A 19,197-nucleotide genomic window follows, 5' to 3' on the forward strand; every position below is an offset into this window, starting at 1 on the left:
CTTGCTCAGGGATAAGCTGCATTACAGCTTTCAGGGTCTGTGGGTTTTGCAAGGGAGTCAGTAAGCACATTTTAAGCGGATAACCTCTGTCACCTAGGAAACAAAGAATGCAGATAAGAGAATTAGAATGTCTTAATTCTATAATTTGCACAATTGAACTAGTTGCAATAGCCCTGACTTCTCTTTAAAAGGGTTCTTTAGCAACCATACAGTGGCGTACATCTAGGTATGCAAGGCAAGTACATATGAGCCCGGGCAGATTGGAGGCCCGCCAAGCCGTTTAATTGAAACTTTAAATAATTTTTTTTTTTTAAATAACCAATTGGCCAGTGGCAGACAGTGAGTTGAGCATATTTAAACTTCTCAAATAAACACAACTTGCCAAAAATAAAATCTATAGAAATAATAAATTCATGCATTTCACAATATTAATTAAAAAATGTAAGATAAATGTTCACTATTAGGCGCATATTGAATCATTTGTGCGGAGAGTGAAAGTTGAAGTGTAAACTTAAAGTCATTTTTGCTCATAAAGGTAAGGGTAATACATCATTCAGAACTGCAAAGTCTTCTTTTATTAGTGTGCAGTCACAAAATCAACAAAACATTGTGCTTTTGTAAAATAAAGACAAACAGGGTGCACTTTGCACAGTCTCAATTTTGAGCAGGAGTGCTTACAAAAATTAACCCAAAACTCAGCTAATACTTGGCTCACAGACATAATAAATATATCTATAGAATGCTATAAATTACTATTTTAAAATTAAATAATTCAAATCTAAAACAGAAACTCTTTCATTATGTAATCTGTAAAGATTAATTTCTCCCAAAAAGCGCATCCAGTGAGGAGATGATGGCGAGTCAGGATCATCAACTTCATCTTTGAGAAACTACTCAGAAAACATTAGTTTAATAATGGCGCTGTGCCAAGTTTATGTTTGCAAGCAGTATAAATAGTCTAAATCCGTCTATATTTGTTGAAAAACAAATATCTAAATAAATGAGATTAACGTCATAATATTTTAAGAATAAAGTGTGATTATTAAGAGGCTTGCATGTTGAATGTTCTATATTATTTCCAAGCATTTACACATAATTAAAACAGCTTGTGAATAGTCATATGATGTAATTTGCTTCAGAAAAATTTGTTACGTTTCCAAGTAGGAGCCCATAACTATTTTTTTGGGGTGGGGGGGGGGTGCAAACACATTTTTTGCATATGGGCCCGGGGCTGATTTTGCTACACCACTGCAACCATGTCATAGACAGAACTTTTACTTTTACTGAAATTTTGACTAGTTTTGCTCTCAAGGGTGTGATGGAGCTGTAGACATATGTTTAAGAGGTACAGCCTACTCTTGGAAGATGGTATAGACACATTATCATGGGCCAAGAAATCTAAACAATATTGGAACACATGCTCTCTGGCTTTCTGGATCCAGACTGAAGCTTGTGTAAATCTTAGTTACCACAGGATGTCAATCCCGTGGCAAAACAGAGAAACAAATAGGGACATAATTAAAATTGATTAGTTTAACCTAAGCTCAAGAATAATAATGCACTTTTGTTCAGATATAACTGTAGTCCAAAATTATGAGATGCATTATTTGAATGCTTGGAGAAAGAGATGTGTTTTTAATCTAGATTTAAACAAAGAGAGTGTCTCTAAAGCCCAAACATTGTCAGGAAGGCTATTCCAGAGTTTGGGAGCCAAATGCAAAAAATGTATATCACTTTTAGTGGACTTTGCTATTCTTGGTACTACGAAATGTCCAGCATTTTGTGACCTTAGGGAGCATGGTGGATTGTAGCTTGGTAGAAGGCTAGTTAGGTACACAGGAGCTAAACCATTTAGGGCCTTATAGGTAAGTAATAATAATTTGTAACTGATATGGAACTTAATAGGTAGCCAGTGTAGAAACTGTAGAATCTGGGTAATATGATCATATTTTCTTGACCTGATAAGGACTCTAGCTGCTGCATTTTGGACCACCTGTAGCTTGTTTATTGAAGAAGCAGGACATCTTTCTAGCAGTGCATTACAATAGTCCAGTCTAGAGGTCATGAATGCATGAATTAGATTTTCTGCATCAGAAATAGGTAACATTTCGTAGCTTGGCAATGTTTCTAAGATGGAAGAATGTTGTTCTTGTAATATGGTAAATATGGTTTTCAAAAGACAAGTTGCTCTCTAGTATTGTGATGGCTGGTGAAAGGACAGTCTGGAAACAATAGCGGGTTTAAGGTTTTAATGAGAAGATATGGCAATGGTACATAAACAATGACGATGAGACAGCGACACTCTGAAGGGATGGTGTAGCGGTAAGAAGTCCAGACGGTGGTGGAGAGAAGGTGAGGAATCCGGATGTTGACGGCGTGAGGCAGCAGGAGAGAGTGGCACAAGAACTGCGGGGAATAGAGCAGAAGGTAAGTGTTCGTGGCTGAGTGAACATGCGAACATGCGTTTCTGGGGAAACACAAACATCCAAACGCAAAACAACACAGAAGCCAGACGAGGGGTAAACACCCACAACTAATAAGTGCAGACGGCGGATTAATACGTGCATAAAACACGGGTTTAATTTTGGACACATGAAAGGCGGGGTGTATCCTCTTGTACGCAGGAGGTAGTTTGAGGCGGACTGTCACGGACTAATGATTTTGGTGATAGTGAACGGGCTGATACATTTGGGAGCTGATTTATTAGAAATGGATCGCAATGGAATGTTACTGGTAGAAAGCCACACTTTTTGACCCACGACGTAGACGGGAGGCTTTGACCGGTGGCGATCGGCCTTGGCCTTAGTGCGCTCCCTCACCCGGAGCAGAGTCTCACGGGCTCTGGTCCAGGTGTGGTGACACCTCTGGACAAACGCGTGAGCAGAGGGGACCGCGACTTCAGATTCCAGACTGGGAAACGATGGTGGCTGGTACCCTACACTACACTGAAATGGAGAGAGGCCCGTAGCTGACACTGGCAACGAATTGTGGGCGTACTCCACCATAGAGAGTTGTTGACTCCAGGAAGAAGGATTCTTGGAGACCAAACATCTCAACGTCCTCTCTAAATCTTGGTTGGCTCGCTCAGATTGTCCGTTGCTTTGGAGATGATAACCCGACGACAAGCTAACTGACGCTCCTAATAATTTGCAAAACTCTTTCCAAAATTTGGATTAACTGAGATCCCCTGTCTGAAACCATGTCTACCGGGAGGCCATGAAGCCGAAAGACGTGATCTAAAACAGTAACCGCTGTGTCTCCTTGGCTGTCGGTAATTTGGGCAAGGGAATGAAATGTGCCGCCTTCGAGAACCGGTCCACTACGGTCAAAACGACCGTCATGCCATTAGAGGGCGGGAGGGCGGTAAAAAAATCTAGAGCGATATGGGACCAGGGTCTCGAAGGGACAGACAGCGGTTGAAGAAGCCCATCGGGAGGTCGGTTAGATTACTGTGACAAGCCATGTTGGAACAATGACCCCACTAGACAACTTCGGACCTTAACTCCTCCGGCACAAATAAGCGGTTCGGTGGGCAACCGGACGGAGGCATTACCCCATCTAAGGCCGTCTTGACCTTCGACTCAACCTCCCATACGAGTGCTGAGCCGTGACGGGCGGAGGGATCAAAAAAACGTGACAAAGAATCAGGTTTGACATTTTTGGAACCCGGGCGGTACGATAGGGTAAATTCAAAACGACCGAAAAAAGTTGCCCACCGAGCCTGCCTGGAATTGAGTCTTTTGACAGTTCTGATGTATTCTAGATTCTTGTGATCGGTCCAAACAATAAAGGGAACCCCTGAACCCTCTAACCAGTGGCGCCACTCCTCAAATGCTAATTTGACCGCCAACAACTCTCTATTGCCAATGTCATAATTATGTTCGGCAGGAGATAATAGATGTGAGAAAAACACGCAAGGGTGTACCTTATCGTCTGAAGCAGCACGTTGGGACAACACTGCTCCTACCCCCACCTCTGATGCTTCGACCTCCACCACGAACTGCCATCTGGGATCAGGGGCCACAAGGATGGGAGCAGAAACGAAGCCGTTCTTGAGGTTAGTGAACGCAGCCCCAGCTGCATCAGACCACCTGAACGGAGTACTGGGAGAGGTCAAGGCTGTCAGAGGTGAGGCTAGGTGGCTGTAATTACGAATGAAACGACGATAGAAATTGGCGAATCCCAGAAACCACTGTAGGGCCTTACGGGAATCTGGAGATGGCCAATCTATCACAGCCTCTACATTATCAGGGTCCATTCGTATCCCCTCAGACGACACGATATACCCTAGGAAGGGGGCTGACTGTGCATGGAATACGCACTTCTCCGCCTTGACAAAAAGCCCATTCTCAAGTAACCTCTGGAGCACTTGTCTGATGTGTTGAACATGTTCCTGGAGAGATGAAGAAAAAATCAGTATGTCATCCAGGTAAACATATATAAACTGATCTACCATATCTCTCAACACGTCATTCACGAGTGCTTGGAAAACCCCAGGCGAGTTGGAGAGCCCGAACGGCATCACCAAATATTCAAAGTGCCCTCTAGGGGTGTTAAAGGCAGTTTTCCATTCATCCCCCTTCCTGATGCGGACCAAATAATAAGCATTACTTAAATCCATTTTTGTGGATACAGATGCTCCCTGCAACCTCTCGAAAGCTGAAGACATGAGTGGTAACGGATGAGTATTCTTAATAGTAATGTTGTTCAGCTCTCGGTAAACAATGCAAGGTCGCAGAGAACCATCCTTCTTACCCACAAAAAAGAACCCCGCCCCCGCTGGAGAAGAGGAAGGACGGATGAACCCAGAGGCTAAGGCAGTGATCCTCAAATCTGGCTTGCGAGAGCCACTTTCCTGCAAAGTTTAGTTCTAACCCTAATCAAATGAGTTTGCTAATCAGTGTCTTAAGGATCATTAGAAAATCACAGGCAGGTGTGTTTAATTGGAGTCGGAGCTAAACTTTGCAGGAAAGTGGATCTCGCGAGCCAGATTTGAGGATCACTGGGCTAAGGAATCAGAAATGTATTTCTCCATGGCCTCCCTCTCAGGAATAGAAAGTGAGTATAACTTGCCTTTAGGTGGAGATTTAGAGAAGCAGCCTGGGACTTACTGAACACTTCCTTCAGGTCCAGATACTCAACGGGCACGTTTGGCAAAACCATGGTCTCCTTCTGAAAAACAGAAACCGGAACAACAGGACAAGCAGAAACCAGACAAGACTCATGACAACTTTCATTCCACAATGTGACAGTGTTAGAACCCCATTCAACTCGTGGATTATGTTTGAACAATCAGGGGTGACCTAAAACAATGGGAACAACAGGGGAGTCCATGAGGAAAAAGGATATGGTTTCTTGATGGTTGCCAGATGTGATCAATGTGATGGGTTCTGTATGGTGGGTGACGTGAGGCAGTTCCTGGCCTTTGAGTGCGGTGACATGGATGGGGAGAGACACAGGAAGGACAGGAATGTTCAGGTGATGTGCAAGTGAAGAATCAACAAAATTACCTTCGGCTCCAGAGTCCAGAAGGGCTTGACATTCATGATGTTGATTCTTCCACCGCAGTCTCACCGGAAGGAGGGTCGATGATGTAGGTGAGGACTTCTCAGCGGAGATCCCACCCGATAGTAGCCTCAGATTTACTATCGGGCTGACTCTTTTACTGGGCAAGAGTAGTTGTTATGGTCAGAGCCTCCGCAGTATAAACATAGTCCTTGGGACCTCCGCCGTTCCCTCTCCCTCCGGGACAGCCGAGCTCTACCCACCTGCATGGGCTTGTGATCGTCGACAGAACCGACCGTGTTCTCTCGACTCAAGCGCCCCCTACCAGGTCATTGAGTTCGTTGAGAGTAGGGGGCAGCTCGAGGAGGTAGATTTCCTGCTGAACACGGTCGGATAACCCATGCAGGAATTTATCCCACTGCGCCGCCTCGTTCCACTGGCACGTGGCCGCCAGGGTACGGAACTCGATGGAGTACTCGGTTACGGATGAAGATCCTTGTCGGAGTTCCGAGAGGCGATGGGCGGCCTCCCTGCCGGTCGTGGCCCGGTCGAAGACTCTCTTCATCTCATCTGTTGATTCTCCCACACCGCCGTTCCCCATAAGGCAGCCTTGCCAGAGAGAAGTGTGAGCGTGAACACTACTTCGGATTCCTCCGTAGCGAAAGTGCGGGGCTGCAGAGCAAAATGCATTGAGCATTTGTTAAGAAATGATCTACAAAAGGTTGGCTCACCCGCATAGTTCTCCGGTGCCGGAAGTCACGGCTCTGGCCGGAAGTGGTCCTGGGGAATCCCCGGGGGAACGGACGGTGCAGGCAGTGCGATGGGCACAGTGGGAGACGTGAGCTTGGACACCTGTGCCACCATTGCTTTGACAGCGCGTCCGGTGTTCGAGATACTCTCCTGCTGCTGATCCATTCTTTTGACACTGTGGTGCATGAAGTCGGTGAGGGTATTGGTGCTCGCTGCTTCCATGATGGGTGAGATCGTTCTGTGACGGCTGGTGAAAGGACAGTCTGGAAACAATAGCGAGTTTAAGGTTTTAATGAGAAGATATGGCGATGGTACATAAACAAACAATGACGATGAGACAGCGACACTCCAAAGGGATGGTGTAGCGGTGAGAAGTCCAGACGGTGGTGGAGAGAAGGTGAGGAATCTGGATGTTGACGGCGTGAGGCAGCAGGAGAGAGTGGCACAGGAACTGCGGGGAATAGAGTGAACGTGCGAAGAGTGGATGAGGTTCTGGGGAAACACAAACATCCAAATACAAAACAACACAGAAGCCAGACAGGGGGTAAACACATCGACATAGAACAACGATCTCACAAACACAGGACGTGACAAGCCATTATATAGTGGATGAGTAATGAGTGGCAGCTGTTGCTGATACAATTAACGGAGACGCCCACAACTAATCAGTGCAGACGCAGAACACACAGAATTCACCACAAAGTGTAAACAACCCGAGATCACGGTTTACCAACCGTGACAAGTATAACACCCAGATTTTTGACTGTAGAGGAAGTAACAGAACATCCGTCTAGTTGCAAATCTTAGTCCAATAAGTTATATCTCTCTAATCCAAATTTAATAGGAGAAAATTATTGGTCATCCAGTCTTTTGCATTTTTATCACACATTGTATTTTCTAATAATATTACCAATGGGCAACATGTATATTCAAAATAGCAGAGGACCTATGGTGTCGAACGCAGCACTAAGATCAAGTAAAACTAGCAGTGAGATGCAGCCTTGATCTGACGCAAGAAGTAAAAAATTTGTAACTTTAACAAGTGCAGTTTTTGTGCTATGGTGGGGCCTGAAACCTGATTAAAATTCTTCGTACAGATTTGTTTTATTATTATTACAGGAAGATTAAGATTAAGTTGTGTACACTTGAATCTGTAGTACAAGTAATTGGTGGAAAAAAATGCTCACTGGTGTCTGAGTGCAATCATTTTGTAAAAATATTTGTAGCATTTAATTTTACTGTCCTGTTCCTCATGTGCATACTACTGTATATGCTTATTATAGAAATTATAATAACTAGGTAATAACTACTAACCCTGAACCTACCATTAAGCCTAACTCTAGCCCATGTATTTATTAGATATTACCAAAAGTTTCTTAGGTAGGTACACTGTAACTACATGTATATACACATTCTGTAAAATAAAGTCCAACCACGAAACCCATAGAATTTAAGATCAATATGATCACACATGCATTTTATAAATGAGGCCCCTGCATGGTCTTCGTGATTCTTTATTTCACTTTTAGTATTCCAGAACTTTTTGATTCCGAATTAAATATATCTGAAAAACAACCAAAAAGGAAATAAAGATAAATGATATTGACAAAATTACTCACATCTAAGTGTTATCTTAGCACAGGCCTTTGGTCCAAATAATGAAGCACTTTCTAAACATCAGTGAGTTTCCTGCACCTCTGTAATGCCCACTCCACTTGTGCAAACTGCTCACGTTCTCCCATATTAAAGGTTGCCTCCACATTACTACTCTCCAGTACAATTTTTCAATTAGATCTAAACTCCTAGACACTTCAGAACATTAAAAAAAAAAAAAACATTTAATATGATATAAAAATATATATATATGATTTTCTCAAAGATCAATAAAAAAAAAGATTTACAAAACAGAAATGTTCAAGATCTCCAAAGCAGGTTTAATTATGCACTCATAACTTGGTTGGGGCTCCTTTTGCACGAATTACTGCTTCTGTGCGGCATGGCATGGAGGTAATCAGCCTGTGGCACTGCTGAGGTGTTATTGAAGCCCAGGTTGCTTTGATAGCAGCCTTCATTTCCTCTGTATTGTTTTCAGATGTTACTTATCTTCCTCTTCACAATACCCCATAGATTATCTGTAAGGTTCAGGTCAAGTGAGTTGACTGGCCAATCAAGCGCAATAATACCATGGTCATCAAACCACTTGGAAGTGGTTTTGGCATTGTGGGCAGGTGACGTTGTTTCTGTTTCAGAAGTGGCTTGGTATCTCTTTTTCTGAAGACGTCTGAGTGTGGTTACTCTTGATGCGCTGAGACTGGCTTCAGTCCACTCCTTGTGAAGCAGTTCTTGAATCGTCTTTTCCTGACAATCTTCCCAAGGCTGTGGTCATCCATGTTGCTTGTGCACCTTTTCCTACCACACTTTTTTCCTTCCAGTCAACTTTCTATGAATATATTTTGGTACAGCACTCTGTGAAAAGTATGTATGTATATGTGTGTGTGTTTCTGTTTGCACACAGCTTTTTCTGACAAACAAAAAATCTGAAAAATGTTGAGACTGTCGACTTCCGATGCCTTTCTCCCTTTGCGCCTCTGCAGCACAGCAGTGTAGCACACATTGATTGGCATATGTGCATTACAAACAGAGAGCTGCAGAAGTGAAGCCCTCCCTCCTTTTCCAGTTGTGTTTGTCTTGGTGTGGAGGTGAGTGTTGATGAACAACAGACTAAGCTACCTGTGCCTCAAATGTACAGCTAATTATCCTATCCATGACTCATTAAGAGCTACCATGTAAGTTAGCTAAAATATAGCCAAGGCAATAGGAAGTGTAGTACTGTAGGTTAGACTAGTGCAAGTTCTTTCACTGCATTCAGTTTATTTACAAACCTGATTCCAAAAAAGTTGGGACACTGTACAAAATGTGAGTAAAAAATGAATGGAATAATTTACAAATCTCATATACTTATATTTTATTCACAATAGAATATAGATAACATATCAAATGTTGAAAGTGAGACATTTTGAAATGTCATGCCAAATATTGGCCCATTTTGGATTTCATGAGAGCTACACATTCCAAAAAAGTTGGGACAGGTAGCAATAAGAGGCCAGAAAAGTCAAATGTACACATAAGGAACAGCTGGAGGACAAATTTGCAACTTATTAGGTCAATTGGCAACTTGATTGGGTATAAAAAGAGCCTCTCAGAGTGGCAGTGTCTCTCAGAAGTCAAGATGGGCAGATGATCACCAATCCCCCAATGCTGCGGTGAAAAATAGTGGAGCAGAGTTTCTCAGAGAAAAATTCCAAAGAGTTTGAAGTTATCATCATCTACAGTGCATAATATCATCCAAAGATTCAGAGAATCTGGAACAATCTCTGTGCGTAAGGGTCAAGGTCAGAAAACCATACTGGATGTCCGTGATCTTCGGGCCCTTAGACGGCACTGCATCACATACAGGAATGCTACTGTAGTGGAAAGCACAACATGGCCTCAGGAATACTTCCAGAAAACACAGTTGGTGAACACAATCCACCGTGCCATTCGCCGTTGCCAGCTAAATCTCTATATGTCAAAAAAGAAGCTATCAAAACATGAGGCCAAGGCTCATTTAAAATGGACTGTGTTCTTTTTGGAAAACTGGGACGCCATGTCATCCGGACTAAAGAGGACAAGGACAACCCAAGTTGTTATCAGCACTCAGTTCAGAAGCCTGCGTCTCTGATGGTATGGAGTTGCATGAGTGCATGTGGCATGGGCAGCTTACACATCTGGAAATGCACCATCAATGCTGAAAGGTATATCCAAGTTCTAGAACAACATATGCTCCCATCCAGACGTCGTCTCTTTCAGGAAAGACCTTGCATTTTCCAATGTGACAATGCCTGACTACATACTTCATCAATTACAACATCATGGCTGCGACGGAAGAAGGATCCGGGTACTGAAATGGCCAGCCTGCAGTCCAGATCTTTCACCCATAGAAAAAATGTGGCTCATTATAAAGAGGAAGATGTGACAAAGAAAACCTAAGACAGCTGAGCAACTAGAAGCCTGTATTAGACAAGAATGGGACAACATTCCTATTCCTAAACTTGAGCAACTTGTCTCCTCAGTCCCCAGATGTTTGCAGACTGTTATAAAAAGAAGAGGGGATGCCCGTAAAATGATACATTTTCTCAGTTTAAACATTTGATATGTCATCTACTGTATATTGTATTCTGGATAAAATATTGAAATTTGAAACTTCCACATCATTGAATTCTGTTGTGTCCCAACTTTTTTGGAAATTGCATATATTTATATAATTTCATATAGTTATACAGTATCACATGAAGACTAATGTTTTTTCCACCTAAAATATTACAAAATTGATTTTATACAGTAGATCAATAAACAAAAATTTAATATTAAAGGGTTAGTTCATCGAAAAATCTAAATTATGTTAAGGAACACTGTTTAAGATATTTTAGATTTAGTCCGAGAGCTCTCAGTCCCTCCAGCATTGTGTACGGTATACTGTCCATGTCCAGAAAGATAAGAAAAACATAATCAATGTAGTCCATGTGACATCAGAAGGGTCAATTAGAATTTTTTGAAGCATCGAAAATACATGTTGGTCCAAAAATAGAAAAATGCTGTGAAGAGAGAACTGAAGATGAACACCGTGCCGAGCCAGATAACAAACAAAAGATTGACTCATCGGTTTTCCAATCACTAGTAGTTATTTCGGACAGTTCAATTCAATAAACATGAGGGTGAGTTATTAATAACATAATTTCGATTTTTTTTGATGAACTAACCCTTTAAGAAACGTACGTTTTAGATAGAATATTGAATATTTTTGATCTATTTCACCAGCAAATATTATTTCAGTATATCACTGCTGTGAATTTACCACACAGAATATGAAGAATATCAAAAACCTTAGGAATCAGCTGTACACGGTAGTCCTTAAGATATTGTCACAGTTGGTAAACCGTGATCTCGGGCTGTTTACACTTTGTGGTGAATTCTGTGTGTTCCGCGTCTGCACTGATTAGTTTGTGGGCGTTTCCGCTAATTGTATCAGCAACAGCTGCCACTCATTACTCATCCACTATATATTTTCTTGTCTCATGTCTTGTGTTTGTGAGATCGTTGTCTAATGTTGATGTGGTTCCCCTGTTCGTCTGGCTTTCAGTGTTGTTTGCGTTTGGATGTCTGTGTTTCCCTAGAACCTCATCCACTCTCCGCACGTTCACTCAGCCACGGACTACTGCCTACACGCCTGCTGCCTACACGCCGGATTACTCAGCTTCTCTCCGCCATCAGCTGGATTCCTAACCTCTTCACCATCATCACGGATTATCGATGTCTCATCGTCCTTGTTTGTTTGTGTACTCAGATTCATATTTTCCCATTAAAATTTTTAACTCGCATTTGTTCCAGACTGTCCTTTCACCCACCGTCACATAACGATCTCACCACCATGGAAGCAGCGAGCACCAATACCCTCACCGACTTCATGCACCACAGCGTCAAGAGAATGGATCAGCAGCAGGAGAGCATTTCGCCTTACAGCCCCGCACTTTCGCTACTGAAGAGTCTAAAGTAGCGTTTACGCTCACACTACTGTCTGGCAAGGCTTCCTTATGGGGGACGGCAGTGTGGGAGAATCAACACCCATGTTGTGCCTTGTTCCACGCCCTATCCGAAGAGATGAAGAGAGTCTTCAACTGGGCTGCAACCGGCAGGGAGGCCACCCATAGTCTCTCAGAACTCCAGCAAGGATCTTCTTCCGTCACCGACTACTCCATCAAGTTCCGCACCCTGGCGGCCGCGTGCCAGTGGAACGAGGCGGCGCAGTGGGATAGATTCCTGCATGGGTTATCCGACTGTGTTCAGCAGGGGATCTACCTCCTCGAGCTGCCCCCTACTCTCAATGGACTTATTGAACTGGCGTTACGAGTTGACGCAAGGTTAAATCGCCTGGGCCGCCAACCCAGTCCTTCTAGATCTACCATCTCTCCTGTTAGGGGGCGCTTGAGTCGAGAGAACACGGTCGGTTCTATGTGATCTATGATCACGAGCCCATGCAGGTGGGTAGAGCTCGGCTGTCCCGGAAGGAGAGGGAACGGTGGAAGTCCCAAGGACTATGTTTGTACTGTGGAGGCTCTGCTCATAACACCTACTCATGCCCGGTAAAAGAGCCAGCCCGATAGTAAATTTGAGGCTACTATCGGGTGGGATCTCCGCTGAGAAGTCCTCATCAACATCATCCCTCCTTCCGGTGAGACTGCGGTGGAAGAATCAACATCATGAGTGTCAAGCCCTTCTGGACTCCGTAGCCGAAGGTAATTTAATTGATTCTTCACTTGCACATCACCTGAACATTCCTGTCCTTCCTGTGTCTCTCCCCACCCATGTCACCGCACTCAACGGCCAGGAACTGCCTCACGTCACACACCATACAGAACCCATCATACTGATCACGCCTGGAAACCATCAAGAAACCATATACTTTTTTCTCATGGACTCCCCTGTTGCTCCCATTGTTTTAGGTCACCCCTGGTTGTCCAAACACAATCCACGAGTGGAATGGGGTTCTAACACTGTCACATTGTGGAGTGAAAGATGTCATGAGTCTTGACTGGTTTCTGCTTGTCCTGTTGTTCCTGTTTCTGTCTTTCAGAAGGAGACCATGGTTTTGCCAAACGTATCTGAAAACCGCCTTTAACACCCCTAGAGGGCACTTTGAGTACTTGGTGATGCCATTCGGGCTCTCCAACTTGCCCGGGGTTTTCCAAGCACTTGTGACTGACATGTTGAGAGATATGGTAGATCAGTTTATATATGTCTACCTGGATGACATACTGATTTTTTCTTCATCTCTCCAGGAACACGTTCAACACGTCAGACGAGTGCTCCAGAGGTTACTAGAGAATGGGCTTTTTGTCAAGGTGGAGACGTGCGTATTCCATGCACCGTCTGTTCCCTTCTTAGGGTATATCGTTTCGTCAGAGGGAATTCGTATGGACCCTGACAAAGTTAAGGCTGTGATAGATTGGCCATCTCCAGACACCCGTAAGGCCCTACAGCAGTTTCTGGGATTCGCCAATTTCTATCGACGTTTCATTCGTAATTTCAGCCAACTAGCCTCACCTCTGACAGCCTTGACCTCCCCCAGTACTCCGTTCAGGTGGTCGGATGCAGCTGAGACTGCGTTCACTATCCTCAAGAACCGCTTTGTTTCGGCTCCCATCCTTGTGGCCCCTGATCCCAGACGGCAGTTCGTGGTCGAGGTCGACGCGTCAGAGGTGGGGGTAGGATCAGTGTTGTCCCAACATGCTGCTTCGGACGATAAGGTACACCCTTGCTCGTTTTTTTTCACATCGACTATCTGCTGAACGTAATTATGACATTGGCAATAGAGAGTTGTTGGCGGTCAAATTAGCGTTAGAGTCAGAGGTGGGGGTAGGATCAGTGTTGTCCCAACGTGCTGCTTCGGACGATAATGTACACCCTTGCTCGTTTTTTTTCACATCGACTATCTGCTGAACGTAATTATGACATTGGCAATAGAGAGTTGTTGGCGGTCAAATTAGCGTTAGAAGATTGGTGCCACTGGTTGGAGGGTTCAGGGGTTCCCTTTATTGTTTGGACCGATCACAAGAATTTAGAATACATCAGAACTGTCAAAAGACTCAATTCCAGGCAGGCTCGGTGGACACTTTTTTTCGGTCATTTTGAATTTCCAAAAATGTCAAACCCGATTCTTTGTCATGTCTTTTTGATCCCTCCGCCCGTCCCGTTACTCCCGAGTGTATTTTGCCTGAGAAATTAGTGGTCTCAGCACTTGTATGGGAGGTCAAGTCGAAGGTCAAGATGGCCTTAGAAGGGGTAAACGTTATTTGTGCCAGAGGAGTTAAGGTCTGAAGTTGTTCAGTGGGGTCATTGTTCTAACGTGGCTTGTCACCCAGGGATAAGTATAACTAATGGGTTGGTTAGACAACGATTCTGGTGGCCAAGTATGGCTCGCGATGTCCGCGATTTTGTTTTGGCTTGCTCAGTTTGTGCCAGTGGTAAGTCATTGTAAGAATATTAACTCCATATTCGTCGAGAAGAAGGAGGCGGGAACCGGTGGATAATCAATAGACATTTTAAATGATTCAAAATAAACAAATAAAAACCAAAACACAACTAAACGCCCAGGCCTGGTCCTCTCTCGTCCTTCAAGGTCGTCGCTCCAGTTTTACATCCTTCCATCTCCTACGTGGGACTTTAGACCAGTGGTGGGTCGCAGGTGTAGCTCATCTCCAATCACTACACCTGGCCTCACTCCTCGTTCCCACATCTCTCGGCCCTGCCCCACTCATCACTGTCATCTAACCGACCTCCTGATGGGCTTCTTCAACCGCTGTCTGTCCCTTCAAAATCCCTGGTCCCATATCGCTCTAGATTTTGTTACTGACCTCCCGCCGTCTAATGGCAGGACGGTCGTTTTGACCGTAGTGGACCTGTTCTCGTAGGCGGCACATTTCATTCCCTTGCCCAAATTACCGACAGCCAAGGAGACAGCGGTCACTGTTCTAGATCACGTCTTTCGGCTTCATGGCCTCCCGGTAGATGTGGTTTCAGACAGGGGATCTCAGTTTATATCCAAATTTTAGAAAAAGTTTTGCAAATTGTTAGGGGCTTCAGTTAGCTTGTCATCGGGTTATCATCCCCAAAGCAACGGACAATCTGAGAGAGCCAACCAAGATTTAGAGAGGACGTTGTGATGTTTGGTCTCCAAGAATCCTTCTTCCTGGAGTCAACAGCCCACTATGGTGGAGTACACCCACAATTCGTTGTCAGTGTCAGCTATGGGCCTCTCTCCATTTCAGTGTAGTGTAGGGTACCAGCCACCAGCGTTTCCCAGTCTGGAATCTGAAGTCGCGGTCCCCTCCACTCACGCGTTTTTTCCAGAGGTGTCATCGCACCTGGACCAGAGCCCGCGAGACTCTGCTCCGGGTGAGGGAGCGCACTAAGGCCAAGGCCGATCGCCACCGGTCAAAGCCTCCCGTCTACGTCATGGGTCAAAAAGTGTGGCTTTCTACCAGTAACATTCCTCTGCAATCCGTTTCTAATAAATTAGCTCCCAAATTCACCAAAATCATTAGTCCGGTGACAGTCCGCCTCAAACTACCTCCTGCCTACATGAGGATACACCCCGCCTTTCATGTGTCCAAAATTAAAACCGTGTTTTATGCATGTATTAATCCACCTACTCCAGTTCCTCCGCCGCTGCGTCTCGTAGATGGGGAATCGACATATTCGTTTAATCGCATTCTGGACTCTAGATGGAGGGGACGAGGATTCCAGTATCTGGTGGACTGGAAAGGTTACGGTCCGGAGGAGAGGAGTTGGGTACCTGCTAGGGACATATTGGATCACCTTATTGGATACCTAATTGATGACTACAATCAGCAGGTAGGCCCTTCTGGGAACTCCAGGAGGAGTTCTTGGGGGGGAGGGGGGTACTGTCACTGATCTTGGGGTGTTTACACTTTGTGGTGAATTCTGTGTGTTCCCCGTCTGCACTGATTAGTTTGTGGGCGTCTCCGCTAATTGTATAAGCAACAGCTGCCACTCATTACTCATTCACTATATATTTGCTTGTCTCACATCTTGTGTTTGTGAGATCGTTGTCTAATGTTGATGTGGTTCCCCTCTTCGTCTGGCTCTCAGTGTTGTTTGCATTTGGATGTCTGTGTTTCCCTAGAACCTCATCCACTCTCCGCACGTTCACTCAGCCACGGACACTTACCTTCCGCTCTATTCCCCGCAGTTTCTGTGCCACTCTCTCCTGCTGCCTACACGCCAACATCATCCGGATTACTCACCTTCTCTCTGCCATCAGCTGAATTCCTCACCTCTTCACCATCACCACGGATTATTGTTGTCTCATCGTCCTTGTTTGTTTGTGTACTCAGATTCATATCTTCCCATTAAACTTGTTAACTTGCATTTGCTTCCAGACTGTCCTTTCACCTACCATCACAGATATCAGCACAATAACACACTCAACAAAATATCATCTACTTATCGTTGTATAAAATAAAATCCCAGAAAATATTGAGATAAATATGTAATATTTCACACCACTAATATATTTAACTTTTTGTTTAGAAAATAATTTAAATAAATATAAGAAGTGCCCTCTTTTCTACTTGAGCCCCTGCCCCTCAAAATGTCTGTGCATGTCCCTGTTCTAGTTTTTTGTCCATGGAGTGGACATTGAAAAGCAATATCGTCAGAAGAGCCAGTGTGGTGGGCTTAGACTTTAGACTCAGAAATATCTACACCTAACACATTTTCCCTTCTTTTGACTTCTTGTTTTCTCTTTTTTCCATGTTGGAAATTGGTTGTTAGACATTGTTTTGGCTACTTTGTTTAAAGTTACTTCTATACAATATGCATTTTTCATGTTATATTGTTGTGGAGACATACAGTTTTGGATCCTTCATGTATTTCTTGAAGAAATTGTTTACATGTGATCACAACTTGATATTTTGTCATGTATATTCCAACCTTTGTTGTTTTTTTTTTTGCCCTCTAAAAGAATTTTGTCTTCTAATGAAGCATTTGCAGCATAGTATGAACTTGTAATTGTATTGTAATGCCATATGCTTCCCTGACATGGCTTTCTCAAAAATTCAAATTTGTTTCTTGAATATAATTGCTTGAAAATCATTTGGAAATCCAGGTGAAGGAACTGCCCACCTTCAAGGATGTCGATTTCAGAAACAACATGCAGCGAGTGTACATCAGTGAAGAGGAGAAAGAAAAGCTTTTGGATAAACTGAACAGGGACACAGAGGTGAGATGATTTACATATTATTACATTCGGCTTAGATGTACTTATAACTATATCGTGTTCTATGTGAAAATATTTATTTCTAGTTTTTACCCCCTTTCAAACTGAGAAGCCGAGCTCTAAAAACATGATAAAGCAGTGTACAAGACCTTAAGAAACATTCTCATCTGCAAATAGCAAAATATAGTTTTTCAAATTTAAGAAAATGTTTCATAGACTATTTCTTGATTAGTATACAAATATGAAATTGTACCATATATGCCCTTTTGCATTAAGTAGAGGAGGAAATATTTTTTTATTGCACATGATGATATGGTCTGCTACCTATATTACTGTATATCAAGAAATCTATATGGAAGAACTACCGTTTATTAAGGGACATATTGAAACTAACAGCATGTTTGTATGCCTGTATGTGTTTGGCAAGTTTCTTGTACGTTTGAAGATCATGGACTACAGCCTGCTGCTGGGCATTCATGATGTCGAGAGGGTGGAGCAAGAGGAAGTGGAAGAAATGAAAGGCCCTTTAAGTGAAGAGGAGGAGGATGCAGAGAATGACCTTTCGCTTATGGCTGTGGGGTCTTTTGGCACTTCCCCTGAGGGCATTGCAGGGTACATGAGCTCTTACAAACCTCTTGGTCCAGGACAGTTTGACCCTTATGTTGATGTGTATGCCATCCAGAGTGCAGCTGGTGAGTCACATTCCAGTAGATAAGTTTAATAGGTCAGCATTATTTACATGTCAAGCTGTTCATGAAATCATTCAAATAAATAACGGATAATGATAATTAATGCAAACCGCATAAATACCAATCTCAACTTTTCTATAACCTTGAAGCCATTCATCTTTTCATGAAGATAATTCTAAGTTATAAAAACAAATAGCCTTTACTAATTTTGTGCTGGTTTTCGATGCAGATTCAGATTGATCAAATTACATCTGGTTTGAATTTGTTTATACCCTTAGAGTCAATGTTTTATTCTTGTGTTTGTCTCTCCTTAATCTAGGTTCCACACACAGAGAGGTATACTTCATGGGTCTCATAAACATTCTGAGCCAGTATGATACCAAGAAGAAGGCAGCCCACGCAGCAAAAACAGTCAAGCATGGAGTAAGTGACACTTTATGAATGGAAAACTGAGGCTTTGTGTAGTTATTTGAATATATGCTTTTTACACGTTTATTGTAAAAGGATTCAACTGAGCTGTAAATGTGTAATTGGTATTACTGTTTGTCTGTCTGTTTTGCATTGTGTACATTTTTCAATATATTTATTTTTCTTTAAAGGCTGGGGCTGAAATCTCTGCAGTTCATCCTGAACAGTATGCCAAACGGTTTCGGGAATTCATTGCAAACATCTTTGCCTAATTGAGAGCATTTTAAATATACTCTTCCAAATCTAGTGCACAAAATGGTAAAAAACAAAATCAAATTGGATACAAAAACCTTTATTTGGAGCTGGTGATTTGTACAAATTAAATTATTTGAAAAGCATTATTTAATTCAGTTATTTAATGTTTAGCATATATATGTGAATGATAAAAATTATCGCTCTAATTTGCAATAAAAATGTAATAATGCAAATATAAAATTTATACAATAAAACTGACTCCATGAAATGGATGTGCAGTTATAACTGTTAAAATAGTTTAGAATGTGACATTTTAGTCTGCAGGAATTTCAAATGGTGAAGATTTCAATATGCATTTTCACAAAATAAATATGAAAATTTGTTTGTCATTTAACCCCTTTTGACGTTTTGATGTAATGTTCATATTATAGCCTTGAGTGTCCATCCAGTAAAATGGTTTCCAAACTTCCACAAAAGCAAATCTGCCCTTAATACTGCACATTTTTCCAGTGCCTGATTTTCCCTTGTCATTAATCATTCTTAGTGTAAACGCTTTTTCTCTCTTGAAGCATATTTCACCACCAGACACATCCTTTTTTTTTTCCTTTAGAGTTGAGGACTTCTATTTCATTCCATACTTTAAAACGGAAATACATGTTTGATTAACCCAATTCTTCTTGCTCTTCCACTTATCACCTTTCCCCCAACTATTACACTATTACAGGTCAATCAGCACATTTTTGGCACAGTACT

General features: G+C 42.8%; 1 protein-coding gene across 1 annotated transcript in view; it reads left to right on the top strand.

The window, feature by feature from the left end:
* The window catches only part of pip4k2cb (phosphatidylinositol-5-phosphate 4-kinase, type II, gamma b), a 53,066-nt gene extending 34,311 nt beyond the window's left edge, over window positions 1-18,755 (top strand). Inside the window, exons 7-10 of the mRNA XM_026242259.1 lie at window positions 16,982-17,095; window positions 17,520-17,784; window positions 18,101-18,204; window positions 18,381-18,755. Coding sequence (XP_026098044.1) covers window positions 16,982-17,095; window positions 17,520-17,784; window positions 18,101-18,204; window positions 18,381-18,461 — 564 coding nt within the window. The 3' untranslated portion in view covers window positions 18,462-18,755. The remainder of the gene's footprint in view (window positions 1-16,981; window positions 17,096-17,519; window positions 17,785-18,100; window positions 18,205-18,380) is intronic.
* The last annotated feature ends 442 nt before the right edge of the window (window positions 18,756-19,197 follow it).

This window comes from Carassius auratus, unplaced genomic scaffold, assembly GCF_003368295.1.
Source record: "Carassius auratus strain Wakin unplaced genomic scaffold, ASM336829v1 scaf_tig00001155, whole genome shotgun sequence".
Taxonomy (NCBI): Eukaryota; Metazoa; Chordata; class Actinopteri; order Cypriniformes; family Cyprinidae; genus Carassius; species Carassius auratus.